Source organism: Antechinus flavipes, chromosome 1, assembly GCF_016432865.1.
Source record: "Antechinus flavipes isolate AdamAnt ecotype Samford, QLD, Australia chromosome 1, AdamAnt_v2, whole genome shotgun sequence".
In the NCBI taxonomy this organism is placed as follows: Eukaryota; Metazoa; Chordata; class Mammalia; order Dasyuromorphia; family Dasyuridae; genus Antechinus; species Antechinus flavipes.
In genome coordinates, this window is record NC_067398.1 from 615175836 (window position 1) to 615196045 (window position 20210).

At 45.4% G+C, this 20210-nt stretch overlaps 2 protein-coding genes across 4 annotated transcripts in view; one reads left to right on the forward strand and one right to left on the reverse strand.

Annotated features, from left to right (window-relative positions):
- Nucleotides 1-20210, forward strand: part of ZHX2 (zinc fingers and homeoboxes 2) — a 215239-nt gene that overhangs the window by 160532 nt on the left and 34497 nt on the right. The window lies entirely within an intron of this gene.
- LOC127547682 (splicing factor 3A subunit 2-like) lies at nucleotides 7479-8973 on the reverse strand. Its single transcript, XM_051974653.1, has 2 exons — nucleotides 8697-8973; nucleotides 7479-8338 (listed from the first exon to the last, which is right to left on the reverse strand). The coding sequence occupies exons 1-2, from the start codon at nucleotides 8971-8973 to the stop codon at nucleotides 7479-7481; spliced, it is 1137 nt and encodes a 378-aa protein (XP_051830613.1).

Sequence of the window (20210 nt, forward strand, 5' to 3'; positions counted from 1 at the left end):
TTTAGCCCATTTAACACTGCTTTCTCTAATTAATACTCATCAGGATATGATCTCACAGCCCAGAAGAATGTAGTGTCTTCTTCAAGCTTGGAGAATTCACTTTATTGTGTGAATATATTCACCATATATTCCTTCCAGATCATTTATGAAAATATTATCTAAGACCTGTGCCAAGTCTGATCCCAGAGCATACAATGAACACTTTGACGTTTAAAAATGAGTATGTTGTATTTTACTGCTACTCTTTGTTTTTTGTCTTTTAAACAATTGTTTGCCCAAAAGCTGTTTCCATTTCTCCCATCCAAGCTTTGTAGTGTGACACATTCTTGTGCTTTGGTTTCTGGTGTAAGTTAATAATTTACTCATGATATCTAATTTTAAGCATTTATAATTTCATTAGTGACTCATTAAGAACAATCTTCACAGAATTAAGGATCTCAGAACTGCAAGGGACCTCAGAGACCATCTAGTCCAGTCTCTACTGAAAAAACATACCCAATGAGTGGCCATCTGGCCTCTGTTGAAGTAGGGAGGAGCTCCCCATAAGTAGATCTGATGATTGATTGAAGATGGCTGCCGTGCTCCCCCTCCCAGTCTCCAGTGCCTGTTGGATGGCCCTAATTGATAACGAGTCTTTCCTACATCAAACCTGAACAGTCCTCTTTCCTACTTTTTGTTCCATAGGATCAAAGATCTAAATCTTTGAAAGGGACCTTGATCCTTTTGAAAGAGACTTTGGAGGCATTCAATGCGGTTTTACAGACAAGAAATAGAAAAAGATTACAGGTGACTTGCCCAGAGTCATTCAGCTAATATCTGAGGCAGAATTTGAACCCTTGATTCCCTGATTTCAAGTTCAGCCCACTGTGTCACCTCACTTTCAGTTAACTGTAATGAAGAATTGCTTGGGAGAGCAGCTGGAGTCTGTGGCGTGTTTTGCTCTAGCTAGTCAAGTGGTCTGTCATTCCTCAAAAATGCACTGGGAAAGAAAGCGAGCCGTGTTCTCTGAGACTGATGTTCTTTCCACATCTGGGTTTCTGCTTGGGCTCCTGCCTAAGTGGTTCATTATGCCCTTCCCTCTTCAGCGTCCCGTGTCCCGGACCACGTGGGTGAGGTGAGCCGCGTGGGTACCCTAGCCCATGCTGGAGAATCCGCACATCCGGCCTTGGAACGGAGGGCACAAACTTCTTCACCTGGACCCATTTCAGAATGCCAGCCTTGAAGTGCAAATGGGCCGCTCTTTGCTTTTCATTCTCTTTTAACGTGTCTACCCAGCCCTATTATAGAGATTACAGTCCCTTTCATCTCTACTTTGTCCCCATTTTACTCCTTCCCAGCAAGGCTCCAAAAAGAGAAGGATGGCAGGAGAACAAGGAGAAATGGGATTGATTTATCACTGTGTCACCTGCTGGGCAAGGTTGACCCGGTGCTGTGTATCAGCAGCCCCTGCGCTTTTGAACCATTCGGGGATTAAAGTGGAATACAGACAACCGGGTGAAGAGGTGTCCCTCCCCTTTGGAACCTGAAGAAAGTTGCATTGCATCTTGGGAAAGCTCTAATCATCTCCCTTGCTTTATCCCCCCTCTACTTCAATGCTGTTTTGAGAGGCTCTTCTGATTCCTTTTTACCGAGATGTACTTTTTGAGGCTCTGGGCTGAGAGGGCAACACCTCTCCCCATCTCTGTCTCCTCTCCCTTTGTGTTTGCGGCGCACGACACACGTGTGGTGTATGTCTATGTCACATGTGTGTACACATGTGAGACACAAACACGTGTGTAACTGAGAGCCGTAACGAGGAGCTTTGCCATGGGATGCTGAATTTCAAGGGAAACTGAAAGCATTGCAGCCCTTTAGCAGCGAAGAAACAACAGAACCCAGTTACCGAGATAACAAGAATAGGTAGCTACTTTAGGAAGCCACCAAGATGGCAGGCTGAAGTGAACTTCTCTTTTCCTACTCATTTCTGTTCAGCTGAGAATATATCTGAGGTCACTTACCCAAGCACAAAATTCCTGCACATGAGTTCCCATGCATGAGAAATATATGAACAGGAAAAAAAAATTTTCCCTGGTCCCGTGGTAGGAGGAAGAACTAACCATTGGGGTTGTCCGTGTGTGAGGAAGCCTTCTCCTCTCCTCATCATATTGTGAAACTTCTCAGTGCAGGTTTATGGGAATACAGAGTCACACAGGATGGCAAGCCCAGGTAGTTTGGAATCTGTTCCCATGAATGGGAGAGCCTCGTTGCTAAGTCACAGACTTTCTGGAATAATAGTGTGTATACACACATTTATACAGCCACATTGTCTCTGTGTGTGCACACACATATGTACATATGCACACACATGTGTACGGACACATCATACAATGTATGGATGTGTGTGTTTATATGTGTATATACACCTATGCATGCATACCCATTATTGTTGTAGTTCATTCTTTTCAATCACGCCTGACTCTTCATGACCCCAGTTGGGGTTTCTTAGCAAAGATCTCCTTCTCCAGGAAGGAGACAGCTTTGACAGATGAGGCAACTGAGGTCAACAGGATCACATAGCTAGTAAGTGCCTGAAGCCCGATTTGAATTCATGTCTTCCTGATTCCAGGTCCAGCATTCTATCTATTGTATCATCTAACTGTCAAAGTGCTGGTAAGGGCTCAAGAAATATTAGATGAATAATTGATGAAGGAATAAAAGAAACCTAAGAAGCCTTCCCCGAAGGAAAGAAACAAATGTACATTTTGCCTGGAGAGGATGACAGTTTTAGCAAATGAAAGGAGGCTGGATCCACATTTAGTTTAGGGTCTTCATTTTCCCATTTAAGGACCCTCCTTATAATTAATCATGGCAGTTGCCAAGCAACAATATAAAAATAATGAGAATAGTACTCCAACCCTGATATCACACTTTGTACTTTAAAAAGAGTTTTCATATTAAATTCAACAAACATTCATTAAGTACTGTACCTATTTTGTGCAGGGTACTATGCTAGCTGTTTTGTAACCCCTTCCTCCCTTCGTCCTCTTTGTTCGACTTCCTCCTGTACCCTGTGTCCATGAATTCTTACAGCTTAACAGATACAGCCACAATAATCACTGAGAGGCCGTCTTCCAGCCATAAGCTTTCCAAACTTAGAGGCCGGCTCTGAGACGCTGTGCCAGCAGAGTCTGGCACATAGCGGGCACCCGAAGAGATGCTTGTGAATTGGGTGATGGATTGCTGCTTCCAACCTTCCTAGCTTGATAGAACCTTCCAGAGCTTGTACTTCCACTAACATTACTTCCAACCATGAGGAAGCATTTCATTAGACTGGAAGCTCACTGTGGGCAGGTTTTAGTTCCCTCAGTGTATTTGTATTCCCAAGGCCTAGCATGGTACTTGGCACACAGTGAGTATTTAATAAATGCTCTTCTTTCATAAAGTCTCTCTTTCAAAACGCAGCTCTAGTTTTTACTGAAAATAGAAAGCATTCCTTTCATAAGGAAAATTTCCCCATCATCCAGTTGCTACTCTTGTATTTATTCCCCAGTCGTTACCCTTGTATTTATTTATGATCATCCAGCTGCTACCCTTGTATTTATTTATTCTCTGCATACTTATATGTGTACTTGTTGACTCCTCTATAATAGTAGTTCACAGTCTACTGAATAAAAGCAAGACAAGAATTGTGGGGGATAGGAGTGATGAAAAGTCCATTTTAACTAGAATGCAAACCCCAGAGATTCATAAGTTCACATCTATCTTAAATATGCACATTTATTACTTCGTTTCCTTGGTCTTCTTGACATAGCGTCTCTGTTCCATCTCTTATTGCCTGTTTCTGCTTCAAGCCCAAGTATCATTTCTTTGTTTAACAGAGAGAGAGAAAACAAAGAGATTATGATGAAATCAAGTCAACAAGCATTCATTAAGTGTCTAATTATGCCAGGCACTATGCTAAGTCTTGGGGATTAAAAAAAAAGGGGACAAAAAACCCCCGTCCCTATTCTAAAAAAGATCACAGTTTAATGAGGGAAATGACATACAAACAAGATATAATCAAGATAAATTGGAGATAATCTCAGAGGGAAGGAACTAAAATTCAGGGCAGGTAGGCCTGGAATCAGGAAGGCCCGAGTTCCCAAACTCACACACTTACTAGATGGATGATCCTGGCCAAATCACTTTACCCAGTTTGCCTCAGTTTCCTCATCTGTAAAATGAAGCGGAAAAGAAAATGACAAAGCAGAATTTTTGCCAAGATCTCCAAAGTGGGTCATACAGAATTAGAATCACCTGAACAATTAACAACAAAGATTAAGCAGAACTGAGAAAATCCTTGCAAAATGTGGTATCTAGCTAAGATCTCAAGGAAACCATGAGAAAGTTTCAGGGATGGGAGGAAGCCAGGGAAAATGTCTGGAGTCAGGAGATGGAGTGTCCTGAGGGAGGAACAATGGATTGCAGAGTATATGGAAAAGATTAACGTTTATTCACAGACCAGAAAAATAAGAACAGACTGCATTGACTTTTTAAAAAGCCAAACAAGGTTTTTATATTTGATCCTAGAAGTAATAGGGAGCCACAGCAATTGGTTGAGTAGGAAGCATGACACAATCAGACTTGTGCTTTAGCAGGATCAGTTTGCAGAGAGCAGCTATAGGAAGAGGTGATTCATCAACAATATATCTTTGATATATTGGTTTCTTTGCATGTGAGTGATTAGGCCATGTGGTCATCTTAGCACGATAGCCAAGCCTCTACGCAATCAGTTGGGAGCGGGGAAGGGAGGAAAAGTTCAGATTGGGTTTTAGAAAATTCCTTTTCTTCAGTCTTTCCTTTTCCCTTCCCCCCCACTATGTTCTTCCAAGGCTCAAGCCTTACGGAAAAGCACATTCAGTTTCCTAGCGTGTTGCCATGGAAAGAACTGCAACATCACCTGTGAGTTCATGCAAGAAAAAAGGAAAGAAATTTTTTTAAAAAATAGGACAAGCCAGATTTTTTAAAGTGTTATGAAACTGAAAGAAAAACCTAAACTGTGATCTACCCCTAAATATAACCAGTTACACAATAAGCAGATGTTGGAACTGGCCAGGGTCTTCTCTGTCTCCCAGTCAGCGCTCTGCTTCCTTTTTCCGCCCTGAGGATCGAGCCCGGCACAGCGAGAGTGTTTCGGATGGCTGGCTCCAACGCAGGCTACCGGCCTGTTTGCCAGATGGAATCATGTGTTTAGGGAGGCTTTCTGTCACCTCTCAGTAAATGACCTCCCCGGAGGCCTGGACTCCGATTTGGCCTCCTCATTTTTGTCCTTCTTGTCTTAATTTCTTCCGTGAGCTCCTTTCGGCAAAGGAAATGCCCTCTTTCATCCCTTTGTGGTTCAGTTCTGCTTCTGCGAGGGGGGCTGGAGTCCTGATGCTGGCTCACATTTATGCACTCAGCTTTCTAGGCTGGCATTTCCCCTTCCCCCTTCCATGCAGAGAACTCCAAGTGGGAAAACTCCCTCCACCGAGGGATAGCCACACCTCAGATTTCTAAGTTACTGTGTCACTGAAAAGTGACTTGTCCCAGATAACGTAGCCAGTATTTTAATCCAAGTTTTCTGGTCCAACCCTCTATCTGCAATACCATGTTGTCTCCTACCCCAGCGATATGAGATAGAAATTCATGGATCACTCTCTGATTTTCAGTTTAATGAAAGAGAGAACTACAGGCTCTGGTTTGGTTTGTGACCTCTGACTACAAAACAAGTCTTACTTGCATTCATTTATTCATTCATTCATTCATTCAACAAGCATTTGTTTAGTGCTTTTTACATGCAGGCATTGCACCAGGCTGTGGAAATTGAAACCAAAAAAAAAGAAAAGAAAAAAACAATTACCCCTCACCCCCATACCCCAACGACCTTCCATTTTATGGAGAAAACAATGTGTACATATAATGACACTAAATATATACAAGTTATATGCAAATGAAGAAGGAAAGAAGCCAAATCATAACAATAACAACATACAGACTAGCTACAATTATGTAAACAATAAGGATGACTACCACAAAACCCAGAACAATATATGGAAAAGTGTTCCAAAATGAACACAGAAAGAAAAAGGCCTTTGTTTAAAAAATGTGTTTCAACTTTTAACTAGGTAGGAGGAAAAACTAATTAAAACCAATTTACCATTTCAGGTATGATCATCTTGTGTTCATGTGTTGGAATACTTATTCCTAGGCCTTATTCTTACCACTTGTGGGATCTCGTTCAATTTGCATATGCAAAAATCTGACCTGATCCTCAGCTTTCCTCTTCTGTAAAATAGGTATTTAAAATACTCCTTCTCCCTCTTCTCCTTCCCTCTCCTTCCCTCCCTCTTCTTCCTTCTTTCCTCCTTCCCTCCCTCCCTCTCTCTCTTCCTCCTCTCCCTCCTTCTCTCCTTCCCTTTCCTCTCTCTCTTTTCCTCTTTCCCTCCCTTTCTTTGTCTCTCTGTCTCTCTCTCTCTCTCCTCCTCCTCCCTCTCTCTTTCTCTCTTCCCCTGACTCTCCCTCTCTCCCTCCCTCCCAGGATAATTGGGAGAGAAGTACTTAAGGTAGTTTGGTGTAAAATAACATTTGTCTTTGAATCAGAATACTTTGAGCACTTACTAGCAGTGTAATTCTGGGCAAGTCACTTAATGTCTTCGTACCTCTGCTACCTCGTCTAAAAAAATGGGGGAAATGATACTACTATCCCATAGGACTGTTGGGAAGAAATCATTTCATAAGCTGAAAAGCACACTATAACTGGTGGTTATTGCTGTGTAACAGAGTGATTTATGAATGTGAGTTATCACAAACGTACATTTAGGTCTTTGAGCTCACGTACAGGACTGCTGCTTGTGTGCAGGGTGGATGTCCTGGACTGCTCGTGTGCAGGGTGGATGTCCTGGGCTGCTCGTGTGCAGGATGGATGTCCTGGGCTGGTCGTGTGCAGGGTGGATGTCCTGGGTTGTTCATGTGCAGGGTGGATGTCCTGGGCTGTTCATGTGCAGGGTGGATGTCCTGGGCTGGTCATGTGCAGGGTGGATGTCCTGGGCTGCTCGTGTGCAGGGTGGATGTCCTGGGCTGCTCATGTGCAGGGTGGATGTCCTGGGCTGGTCGTGTGCAGGGTGGATGTCCTGGGCTGCTGCAGGGTGGATATCCTGGGCTGCTGCAGGGTGGATATCCTGGGCTGCTGCAGGGTAGATGTCCTGGGCTGCTGCAGGGTGGATGTCCTGGGCTGCTCGTGTGCAGGATGGATGTCCTGGGCTGTTCATGTGCAGGGTGGATGTCCTGGGCTGGTCGTGTGCAGGATGGATGTCCTGGGCTGCTCGTGTGCAGGGTGGATGTCCTGGGCTAGTCATGTGCAGGGTGGATATCCTGGGCTGCTGCAGGGTGGATATCCTGGGCTGCTGCAGGGTGGATATCCTGGGCTGCTGCAGGGTGGATGTCCTGGGCTGCTCGTGTGCAGGATGGATGTCCTGGGCTGTTCATGTGCAGGGTGGATGTCCTGGGCTGGTCGTGTGCAGGGTGGATATCCTGGGCTGTTCGTGTGCAGGGTGGATATCCTGGGCTGCTCGTGTGCAGGGTGGATGTCCTGGGCTGCTCGTGTGCAGGGTGGATATCCTGGGCTGTTCATGTGCAGGGTGGATATCCTGGGCTGCTCGTGTGCAGGGTGGATGTCCTGGGCTGCTCGTGTGCAGGGTGGATGTCCTGGGCTGGTCGTGTGCAGGGTGGATGTCCTGGGCTGCTCGTGTGCAGGATGGATGTCCTGGGCTGTTCATGTGCAGGGTGGATGTCCTGGGCTGGTCATGTGCAGGGTGGATGTCCTGGGCTGGTCGTGTGCAGGGTGGATGTCCTGGGCTGCTGCAGGGTGGATATCCTGGGCTGCTGCAGGGTAGATGTCCTGGGCTGCTGCAGGGTGGATGTCCTGGGCTGCTCGTGTGCAGGATGGATGTCCTGGGCTGTTCATGTGCAGGGTGGATGTCCTGGGCTAGTCGTGTGCAGGGTGGATATCCTGGGCTGCTGCAGGGTGGATATCCTGGGCTGCTGCAGGGTGGATATCCTGGGCTGCTGCAGGGTAGATGTCCTGGGCTGCTGCAGGGTGGATGTCCTGGGCTGCTCGTGTGCAGGATGGATATCCTGGGCTGTTCATGTGCAGGGTGGATGTCCTGGGCTGGTCGTGTGCAGGGTGGATGTCCTGGGCTGGTCGTGTGTAGGGTGGATGTCCTGGGCTGCTCGTGTGCAGGATGGATGTCCTGGGCTGTTCGTGTGCAGGGTGGATATCCTGGGCTGGTCGTGTGCAGGGTGGATGTCCTGGGCTGCTCGTGTGCAGGATGGATGTCCTGGGCTGTTCATGTGCAGGGTGGATGTCCTGGGCTGGTCATGTGCAGGGTGGATGTCCTGGGCTGCTCGTGTGCAGGATGGATGTCCTGGGCTGCTGCAGGATGGATGTCCTGGGCTGCTCGTGTGCAGGATGGATGTCCTGGGCTGTTCATGTGCAGGGTGGATATCCTGGGCTGGTCATGTGCAGGGTGGATGTCCTGGGCTGCTCGTGTGCAGGATGGATGTCCTGGGCTGCTGCAGGATGGACGTCCTGGGCTGCTGCAGGATGGACGTCCTGGGCTGTTCATGTGCAGGGTGGATGTCCTGGGCTCCTGCAGGATGGATGTCCTGGGTTGCTCATGTGCAGGGTGGATGTCCTGGGCTGGTCATGTGCAGGGTGGATGTCCTGGGTTGCTGCAGGGTGGATGTCCTGGGCTGCTCGTGTGCAGGATGGATGTCCTGGGTTGCTGCAGGGTGGATGTCCTGGGCTGCTCGTGTGCAGGGTGGATGTCCTGGGCTGCTCGTGTGCAGGGTGGATATCCTGGGCTGGTCGTGTGCAGGGTGGATGTCCTGGGCTGCTGCAGGGTGGATGTCCTGGGCTGCTCGTGTGCAGGATGGATGTCCTGGGCTGCTGCAGGATGGACGTCCTGGGCTGTTCATGTGCAGGGTGGATGTCCTGGGCTCCTGCAGGATGGATGTCCTGGGTTGCTCATGTGCAGGGTGGATGTCCTGGGCTGGTCATGTGCAGGGTGGATGTCCTGGGTTGCTGCAGGGTGGATGTCCTGGGCTGCTCGTGTGCAGGATGGATGTCCTGGGCTGCTGCAGGGTGGATGTCCTGGGCTGCTCGTGTGCAGGGTGGATGTCCTGGGCTGCTCGTGTGCAGGGTGGATATCCTGGGCTGGTCGTGTGCAGGGTGGATGTCCTGGGCTGCTGCAGGGTGGATGTCCTGGGCTGCTCGTGTGCAGGATGGATGTCCTGGGCTGCTGCAGGATGGACGTCCTGGGCTGTTCATGTGCAGGGTGGATGTCCTGGGCTGCTGCAGGATGGATGTCCTGGGTTGCTCATGTGCAGGGTGGATGTCCTGGGCTGGTCGTGTGCAGGGTGGATGTCCTGGGCTGCTGCAGGATGGATGTCCTGGGCTGCTCGTGTTCAGGATGGATGTCCTGGGCTGCTCGTGTGCAGGGTGGATATCCTGGGTTGTCTCTCATGGAGTCAGCGGTTCCAGTTTCTCATGTGTTAGGGAGGGAGGCCGGCTGGAGGCACAAGTCTGTGCATCCCATTCTGTTCCTTCACATAAGGATACAGTCTTTATAGGACTGGGCTGTTGCAGGTCAATACCGAGTCTCCAAGAGTGCCATCATAGAGGTATTATCATCACCATTCATGGACATAGACTGGAAAAAGGGGAGAAAGAAATCAAACATGAGAATAAAAAGGGGGAATAAAAACCAGGTCAAGGAAATGTGGGGCAGCTTGGTAGCACAGTGGATGGAGCTTAGAATCAGGAACCTTGAGTTCAAATTATGCCTCAGAAGCTTAGTAGCAGTGTGACTCTGAGCAATGCATTAGCCCCTATTTGCCTCAGTTTCTCATCTGTAAAATGGGAGGTTTTCTAGTCCAACTAGTACCCATTCAGGAACTCCTCCTACACCCCAAAATGGTCACCCCAGCTCCAAAGAGACTCTCAGAAAAGGGGAACTTCAGAGTGCTGAGGTGACCCCCTTTCCACTTTTGCATAGCTCTAATTATTAGAAATTTGAATCTAACTAGCAGCTTCCTGCAAAGGAGCATGCTAAAGACTAGTGGATTTGTAGTCCAAAGCCATGAATTCAGATCCCATTTATTATTAAACTTATGATCATGGCAAACAATTCCAGTATCTTCACCAAGAAAACTCCAAAAACAAAAACATAGTCCTTGGGTCCCTTGATATTGGACACAACTCAGCAACGACAAGGGAGCTGTGTTCATTGCAGGAATGCAGAGTCAGAAGGGGTCTCAGAAACGATCCAGCCCCTTCTCCCCCGACCAAGCAACCCTACTCCAGTCTTCCTGACAGTTGTTCAATGTATGAAAGACCCCCAGTGTAGAAGAGCTCGCTGATTTCCAAGGCAGCCTGTGCCACTTTTGCAGAGCAGGGACCAGAGGAATGGGAAGTAAGCCAAGACCAAAGTAATAGCTGCCTTCTGCTCTTGAATCTTAGCTGTCTCGTTTCCTACCTGTCTTCTGTCTCTGATTGCCGACATAGGTCAGAGTAATGAATGACCCCGGGGTGATGAGCAAGGGATAGAAACAGATAAGTGGACAAGTCCAAATTGCTCTTGGTGCTGAGAGGAATGGGGACTGTAGATTAGGGAGGGAGGTGACTACTTTTAGTCACTATCTTTGCTCCTAATAATTCAGCAGTAATAAAGCCTATCATCCTTAAAATTGGCATTAAGAAGAGTCCAGTGGCCATTTTAGTAGAAACTCCTAGTGGCAGAGAGAATTGTGGGGGATAAAGATAACTGCCTGAATTTAAATCCTTATGTCTATGTGACCTCCTGCAACCTTTCTGGAACTCAATTTTCTTATCTGTAAAATGGCCTGGTTGATTCCTACCATCCCTTCTAATTACAAATTCTATAATTCCTAGTTAGATCTCTGCCTCAATCTGATCTACATCATCATCATCTTCATCATTATCATCTTTATATAGCTCTTTAAGATTTACAAAGAGCTTTGAAAATATTATCTTGTTTTTTTTTTTTCCTCAAAACAGCCCGGGAAGATTAGCACTATTATTTGTCCCCATTATACAAATGAAAAAAAAAAAAAAAACGGAGGTAGAAAGAGATTACACAGAGTCACACAACTACTAAATGTCTACAGTTAGTTCCAGGTATTATGCTAAGTGCTGGGGATACAAAAAGAAGCCTTCAAGGAGTTATCAGTTTAATGGGGGAGTCAACATACAAATAAATATCTACAAAATGAGATTTCTTCAGGATAAACAGGAAATAATTCACAGAAGAAAGGCCCTGGAATTAAGAGGAGTTGGGGAAGACTTCCTGTAGAAGATGAGATTTTTCTTGGGACTAAAAGGAAACCAGGAAAGCATCAAGAACAGCCAAAGGAAATTCCCAGAACTGAGAGATAGAATATCTTATTTGTGGTACAACCTGGAAGACAATATTACTGGCTCACAGAATACATGTCAGAGAGAAAAGGGTGAGACTAGCAAGTGAGGAGAGGTCTTGATTATGAAGAGCTTTGAAAGCCAACCAGAGCATTTTGTTTCCTTCTGGTGGTAACAGGGAGCCACTGAAGCTTATTGAGTAGGGAAGTGACATGACCAGAGCTACACTTTAGGAAATTAGGATTGCTGGGGAATCAAGGAAGGCTTCCTGAAGAAAATAGAATTTGAGATGGATGCCGAAATGAAAAGAATTCTAGCTGCAGAATCAGAGGGCGTAGCTTTGAGGTTTCACAAAGTGCTTTCCAATCAGCATCTGTATGTTGTGGGTATTTTAAGTGTCATTACACTCATTTTTTATCTGCAGGACCTAGTGGCTCAGGAAGAGGCTTAATAACTTGTCCATGATCATAAGTTTAACTCAGGGCTTTGGACTGCAAATCCACTGGTCTTTAGCATGCTCCTTTGCAGGGAAGCTGCTAGTTAGAGTCAAATTTCTAATAATTAGAGCTATGCAAAGTGGAAAGGGGGTCACCTCAGCAATCTGAAGTTCCCCTTTTCTGGGAGTCTCTTCTGAGCTGGGGTGACCATTTTGGGAGTATTGGTGTAGGAGGAGTTCCTGAGTGGGTACTAGTTGGACTAGATGACCTTTGCCCCTTCCAGCGTTGAACTTCTATGATTTCTTTTAATATGCTAGATTTCCCACTTCAAAGGAATATCTGATAGTGTGCCAGGCACATAGTAAGTACCTAATAAATCCATGTTGACTGATCATATTCAGTGACAGATTAGAGCTAGAGACAAGAAAAAAGAGTACCATCTAAGCATTTATATAAAACTTTAATGTTTATATGGTACTTTGTACAAGTATCTCATTTTATCTTGTTTGAGGATGTAAGGTTTACCTGTAAGATGTGTGTTATTATTCCCATTTTACAGATGAAAGAACTAAGGCAGATATATTAAGTGATCTGACAACCAATAACTATTTAAGGTAGGATTTGAACTTGGGTTTTCCTGATCTCCCTTCCCCCTCCCCCAATTCAAGGCTCTATCCACTGTGCCACCTAGATGAGGAATGCAGAAGAGGGTTCCCAGGCTGTGTCATGTTCCCATTTGTGGGAGAGCATTCTTTCAAGTTTGGGGTTTAAGGTAAAGAAGACAACCTAGTAGAAGACCCTCTTAGATCTGAATTCCCTTTGCTTCCAGTTTTCATTGTAGAGTTTCTCTTTGTGTACCCACATGAGTCTAAAACATTTCCCTTTTTTTCCTCCTTTTCTCTTTTTGGGACTTGAGCTTGGTTTGGGGTTTTTTGTGTTTTTTTAAATCTGCCCTCCGCTAAAGGCTTACACCAGGGCTCCTAGAAACTGTGCTGAGGAAGCTGGAAGATGTTTTCTGGACAGGCCAGAGCAGAGACCTTATCTATTGTCTTAAGGACCAGCCTTGCCAAGTTGAGAAAGATCCATCATCAAGCTGGCTTCAGGGGGATGGATTTTTTTAATTGTAGTGTCTCAAAGACCCCTTACTAGAATCCAGAGAGGTTGAGACCTGGTTGGTGGACAGGATCTTTACATGTGTCACGTGACAGGTGGTAGAAGGGCTGTGGGAAAGCATGACATAGTGGAGAGAGACAGAGTGACAGAGAGACAGGGAGACAGAATGACAGAGTCAGAGAGTAACAGAAAGTGACAGATAGAGTAACAGAGGGAGACAGAATGACACACAGAGAGAGAACCAGATAGTAGATAGATATGGATAGACAGACACAGATGTAGGTAGATAGTTATAGAGAAAGAGATAGGGATAGACAGACATAGAGATATAGATAGATAAATATGGCTAGACAGATAGGTATGGATAGATAGATAACTGGATAGATATAGGCAGGTGGATGAATAGATGGATAGGGATAGACACAGATAGATGATAGATACAGATAGGCACAGCTAGATGGACAGAGAAATAGACCCAGAGGGGGAGGGAAGGAGATAGATGGATGGCTAAAGGAAGAAAGACCTGTATAAGGTCCCTCACTCTCTCAGTTCCCAAACCACATTCGGAGACATTCACTTGCAGAACAGTTGTCAATCTGCTGGTAGAGGAGTTTCCTCACCAGGAGTCAAATGTGAAATGAATTCAGCCATCTGGTTTGCAAAACAAAATGCACTTATATAGGTTATCCTAAAAGTTTTAGTGTAGTTTTAACTATTACTAGTCAATAATGGTAGATAAAACGGTCAATCAACAAGCATTTATTAAGCACCTACTACATGCCAGGTGTTGCGGATCCAAAAAAGCGGCCTGACTCACTGTGCTATCCCTGCAAGCCAAGATGCGGCCCATTTTCCCATTAATTAAGTGCCTCCTAGAGTTTTGCTTCTGCCTCTCCGCCTACGTGTTTTTCTTGTAATTTTATCCAAACACCTGTCCGTGGGACCTTGAGCGCGGCAACCTCTCCTGTCGGAACTGTGCCCCAGAAAGGGCAGACCCGAGGCCCCAGCCCGGCAGCGGTGCCGGCGGAGTGGCTGTGCCCCCTCGTTCGAGCAGGTCTGGGAAGACATTTGCTGCATTTTTTTAATCCGCCCCGACCTTCTCTCCCTCGAGCTCACATCCTTTCTTGCTAGAGCACATGTGACACCGAGGGTGCCGGGACAAATCTGGCTCTGCTCATGTGGCGGGTTGCTCTGTCCCAGTTATTTTTAATTAGCTGAGGGGGGAGGGGAAGACTGTCCAATGCCTTTGCGATTTTCCAGAGGGGGGAGAACAGAGAAAGGGTAGGGACGCCAGGGAGAAGGGGGGCGAGGGATGTAGCGTTTGCGCTCGGCTTTGAGGTTCACCTAGAGTGGTGAATTTGGTCAAGTCGGTGACCCGAGAAGGACCCGGCTTTCCCGCTCGGTGGGTAAAGAGGGAGTCTCGGAACGTGCTGACTCTAGGAAAGGCCCCAGAGAGAGCCCGAGGGATTGTGTCGGGAGCGGGGGAGGAGGGAGAAAACTGTTGGGGACGGCAAAAACAAACAGACCCGTGGTTTTTAACAAAAGAGCCGCGGCTTCTGCGCTGTTCAGAAAAATGGAAAAGCAAATCCCGGAAGAGGCGCTGCCTCTCGGGGCTGCCCTGAGGCCCGGTGGGGATGTGCTGGTAGGCAAAGTTCTGGGGCGGACTGGAGAGCCGGGCGCTCCGTAAATGCCAGGGGTTTTCGTTGCTTACTACTGGAGCAAAAGCAGCTAGCTCGGTAACCCTGCCCGTATGAGAGGGAAAGAGAGACGGAAAGGAGGGATAAAGAGAGACAGAAAGGAGACAGAGAGAAAGGAGAGGGAGACAGACGAGAGACGGGAGACAAAAAAAGAGACAGGAAGAAAGAAAAGAGAGAGAGGAGAGTGATGGAGAGAGAGATAAGAAACAGGAGAGACAAAAGAGAGAGATGGAGAGAGAGAGATGAGAAACAGAGAGACAAAAGAGAGAATAGAAAAGAGGAGAGAAAAAAAAGAGAAGAAAGGAGAGAGAGAAAAGAGGAGAGAAAGAAGAGAGAGAGAAAAGAGAGAAAGAGAAAGAGGAGAGAGAAGAAGAGAAAGAAGAGAGAGAGAGAGAGAGAAGAAGAGAGAGAAGGAGAAGAGAAAGGAGAGAGAAGAGAGAGGAAGAGAGAGAGAGAGAGAGAGACAGAGACAGAGACAGAGACAGACAGAGACAGACACGGAAAGAGAGGGACAGAAGAGACAAAGCAGAGAGAAGAGAGCTAGAGGGAGGGGGGAGAAAGACAGGGCAGTGAGATTCAGGAGAGCATCAAATGCTGAGATTGGTGTAGGCACACCAAAAGATGAGGTTTGGGAGAGCAGTTGATCCCACACGTTGGGGTTAGGTCATGTGACAAATTCACAATGGCCATTCTCATTGGCAAAAGATAGGATTATTTATAAAAAGAGTATACAGACAAAATGAAGAGATAATATAGATACTAGGATTGGTAAATATGAAATAAATTTGGGAGCGCATATACTTAACAAGGAAAGGGGTTTTTAACAATTTACAATGGAAAGGACAAGTTTCCTAATGGAATTCACAATTAACAGAAAAAAGGGAATATGCCTTGAAGTGGGATTTTGCCATTAACAGGTGGGCTAAATTCATAGAGGAATTGAGCAGACAAGAGTTAGACAGCCATAATTAGCCATAACAAGGAAAAAGACTAAGCGGGGAAGGAGAGGAGCTACCATGAGGTATGGGGGAGGAGTGAGGAGGAAGACACTTCTAAGAAGAACACGATGGAGGGACAACCCACAAGGGAGTTCAGCAAGGGGGCTTGGGCCAGTAACAGATTTAAGGGGAAATTTTAACCTTAGGGGTTTGACATAATTTGGCTTTTTGATTAGATATTGTAAGGTGGGGTTACCCAAAACCTCCACAGTGGGGTAGGATTGTAAGGTTGAGCTGATCCCCATCAGCAAGTAATTTTATCAGTACTTTAGGCTTTCTCTGCCAACCCCACTTAGTGACCCAGGACTCATCAGGGGAAAGGAGAAAAGAAAGAAAAGAAAAACAGAAGAAAGAGGAACCGGTAGCAAAAGAGAGAGTGAAGGAGAGGAGATGGGAAAGAAAGGAGACAGGGGAAGTGAGAGGGAGAAGGAGGAGGGGAAGAGAGGGGGGAGAGAGTCATTTCCATACTTCTCTACTAAAGCTACTCTGGTTATTTTATAAGAAATTTGGCCCCCTGGTGGTGCTTTTGCTTAAAAACCATAGCCTTTGATTTAATAGAAGACTTCCACATACTATCGAAGGTATTGTGGATTTAGTCAAAGGATATGAGTTCAGATCTTACCATTGGTATTTCCTGTGCAACCTTGGAACAAGTGGCATCTCATTTAGCTCTAGTGAAGCAATTAGATTCTGCCCCAAATGTTCATAGGGACCATCAGTGCAACCTGTGACAGAGCATTCTGAGCCTCGTATTGATCTGATCAGCCCACAGTGGGACACACTGTAATTTGACTCTTAATGTAGTGATGTCATTTTTGGTCCTTTTCAAGAACAAAGGAAAGCCACCAAAGGCTCTTTTATTCTCAAGCCTATTATTCTAATTTTTAAAATCTGGATCTTATGTGGTCTGAGAATGATCACTTCCATTTGGTAGTTGGGAAAACACCAAAGCTCCAATGTGTGCTTTTGGTGCTCTAGACTAAGAAGCAAAGGTTCAGAGGTGGAAATAAGGATAAAGGCCATCCAGTCTGAGTCCTTTATTTTACAGATAAGGAAACGGAGGTGCAGAGATATCATATGACATGTTTCTACTGTGCTGTGCACTCAAGTTAGTTCTTTGTTTGTTTTGGAGGGAACCCTACTATTCCTTCCCACAGGACTGTTGTATCTTTTCAGGTTTCTGGTCTAGTTCATGAAAATATTCCAGGACAACCTTCAGAAAATCCCAAACTTCCCTCCACTCCACCTTAGATTTGGAATATATGATCTTCTGCAATTCTTTTGTCCTTGCTTTAGGGGATACAAATATCTCCTTACCACTGATCCCAGAATATTTTGTCAACCCCATTCATTCAGCAGAGCTGGCTAAATGTGTTGAGATATATTGTTTGCCCAAATTCTGAGGCAAGTAACATCCTTTTGCTAAGGATTCTTTTCCATCACCCTCAGGCTGGACAGCTTCATGTGCCAGGCTTGCTTATTTATCTGTCCCAGGTGTCTCCATTCTCATTAAGAGCAGCTGCTCCAAGTTGGTTGAACTTTGGTCTTTGTGAAGAGTACACAACATGTACTCTTCTTCTTGCTGGACTCTCTTGCTGGCTGTGTCTTTGGCAACTTCTCTGAACCTTAGTTTCCTTACCTACCTATAAAAAGGGAGGGGGAGCATGGATAATAAGATGTAACATTTTTAGAGAAAAGACAACTTAATATCTGCCTCCAGCCCACTATCTCCCAAACATCGGATGTCCTCTAAAAGATCTCAAACTCATTATGTCTAATAAAAACTGATTATCTTTGCTCTTAAACCTGCCTGTTTTCTATACTTTTTCATTTCTGTTGAACATATCATCCTGAGAATACACTTGGGTTCTCACAATATAGCAAGTTCATCCTTGCCTCTCTCTCCCATATCCATTTAATTTCCAGGTCTCACTCTATCTCCACACCATTCCTTGCATTTATCCCTTTTTGTTTACTCACAGCCTATATCATCCACATACAGTTTCCCATAACTTCTTTCTTGGGTTATGGCAGTGGCCTCCTAATTGATGTCCCTGATTCCAGTCTTTTTCTTCTTCAGTCCCTCCCTTTCACTACCTAGCTGCCTTGTCATTTCCCTGCTGAAGAGTATTCAATGGTTCCCCAAGGCCTCTATGACAAAATATAACTCTTTTATTAGACATCTAAGCCCTTCCTGCTCTGCCTCCCGCTCACATTTCTAGGTATTTCACATTACTCCTCTTCCTGTACTATATGTTCCAGTTAAACTGGCCTCTCTTCTGTACTCAAAATCCAGAGCTACTCTTTACAGGGCATGGTAAGGTTTGCAAAACACTTTACAAAAATGACTCCTCTCTCTCATTTCCCCATATCCGACTGGTTGTCTGATCCTGTGGTTCTGCCTTTGTGACAGTTCTTCTATAGATTTCCTTCTCTCTTCTGACCCAGCCACCAACCTGGTGCAGTTCTTCAACGCCGTACACCTGCACTGAGGAACTAGCTGCTGGTGGCTCTTCCTGCCTCCAGTCTCTCCCCTCTTCACATCGCTGTCAAATGGATGTTCCTAAAGTACCTCCCTCTTCAGTAAACTGCAGTGGCTCCTGTTACTTATCCCAAGACCAAATATGAGAGCCTTTGTTGGGCTTGTAAAAGGCTTCCTACGCCGGCCTCTTCCTACTTTTCTAGGTTTCTTATACTTTACATCCTTCCACCTACTACTGCCCTGTCTTGCTGTTTATTCCTCCCTCAAAACACTCCACCTCCTGACTCCACCATTTTCTTTGGCATCCCCACGCCTGGAATGCTCTCCCTCTTCATCTCTGCCTCCTGGCTTTCTTCGAGTCTCAGCTTAAGTCCTACTTTCTGCAAAAAGCCTTCCCCAGGCCTCAATCCTAGTGCTCTCCCCACCCCCAGACTTCTCCCAATTTATCCTGTATCTTTCTAGTTGGTACTCAGTGTTTCACATGTTGTCTCCCTGTCAGATGGTGAACAGGGACTGTTTTTGTCTCTCTATTCTCAGCACGTTACGCTGTGCCAGGAGCATAGTAGGCACTTAAACTCCAGTAGACTTCAAAGCCTATGTCAATTTGAAGTGAATTTGAGAATTTGAAGGGCTGTCTTGTGGAAGAGACATATACCCATGTATGTCTTATTGGGCTCAGACTATAGAATTGTAAGCAGAAGTAAATTTCAGCTTACAAAAAGGGGGAAGCGGAGGGCTTCCAACCATTAGAACTGTAAAAATGGAATTGTTTTAGGGAGTCCGGGACTTTTCATCGCTTAAGGTCTTCAGGCCAGGGCTTCCGTTGGTAATCTTGTGGGGAGGATATTGTTGACAGCATTCCTGATTTGGGACTTCTAAAGTCACTCTCAACTCTAAGGGTCAGTGATTTCATCTTTTAGGAAGGTAAGGCAAGGATTGAAAGGTAGAAAGAACATTAGCAACAGACATCCTGGACAGTTAAGGGAGCAGAGTTATTATGAGGCACCTGTGATGAGAGACTCAGTAGAAAAACCTGATATTGAAACAAGTGCCTGCCTTATCCAGGACTTCTGTGAACTTTCTGAAGGCCATGAGCTAATTCCTGCTAAAAGAATTGCCAGAGGGAGAGGGTGAAAGTTGATACAATGGCAAAACAAATTCGGAACCCAAATATTAATACACCTGAAGTCATGCACAAGTTCTTTTGCATATCCAGAAAAAGGAAAGAAAATAGCCAGGACTTTAGTTTTGAACTTGACTAGACAGATTTCTGAGCCCTCACTGTATATAGGAAACCCTCATTTCATTTGGCTTTGCAGAGAAGGTGCTTGCCATCTCTTCCCTGTTACCATTGCTACTTGACCCCAGAAGTTGAGACAGACTAGTTGACTTAATAAGTATTAGTGAAAGCAGACACTAGATAGCCAGGGTCTTAATCTGGAGTCTACAGACCTTCAAGGGATCCATGAATAGCATTTAAAGGGCCATGAACTTGGGTCAGAAAAACATTTGGATAATTATATTGTTTTCTTTTGTAAGCCTGTGTATTTTATGCATTAAAATCATTATTTCTGAGAGAGGGTCCGGTCCATGGGCTACCCTACACTGCCAGAGGGGACCATGATACAAAAAAATTAGTCAAGACCCTCACCATAGACTATATTCCTGCAAAAGCAACCAGTTAAAATTCAACACTTCTTAGGTCCTTAATATATACAGAAGCAAAATCAGAAAAGGGCATAGGCTGGTCAAACAAGAGAGAACCAATAACAGATGGATAGTCTGGGTGCTCTGTTGGTAATGTCAAGAAGGCACTTTGGGTGAACTCCTTTTGTCAAATTTGCAGAAGGACATGGGCAAATGTCCCAATTCTTCCAAAAGAAAAGAGAATGAGTCTACAAACTATTGAGGAATGTTTGACTTTCATTCCTGGCAAAATTTAAGAGTAATAAAAAGTGACAAAAACTTGGCAGATGATTCCATATGATGGGCAAGGGAGAAAGAAACACTTTGAAGTGTTTGAACTATTGTTGTGAGGTTGTGAACCTAGAT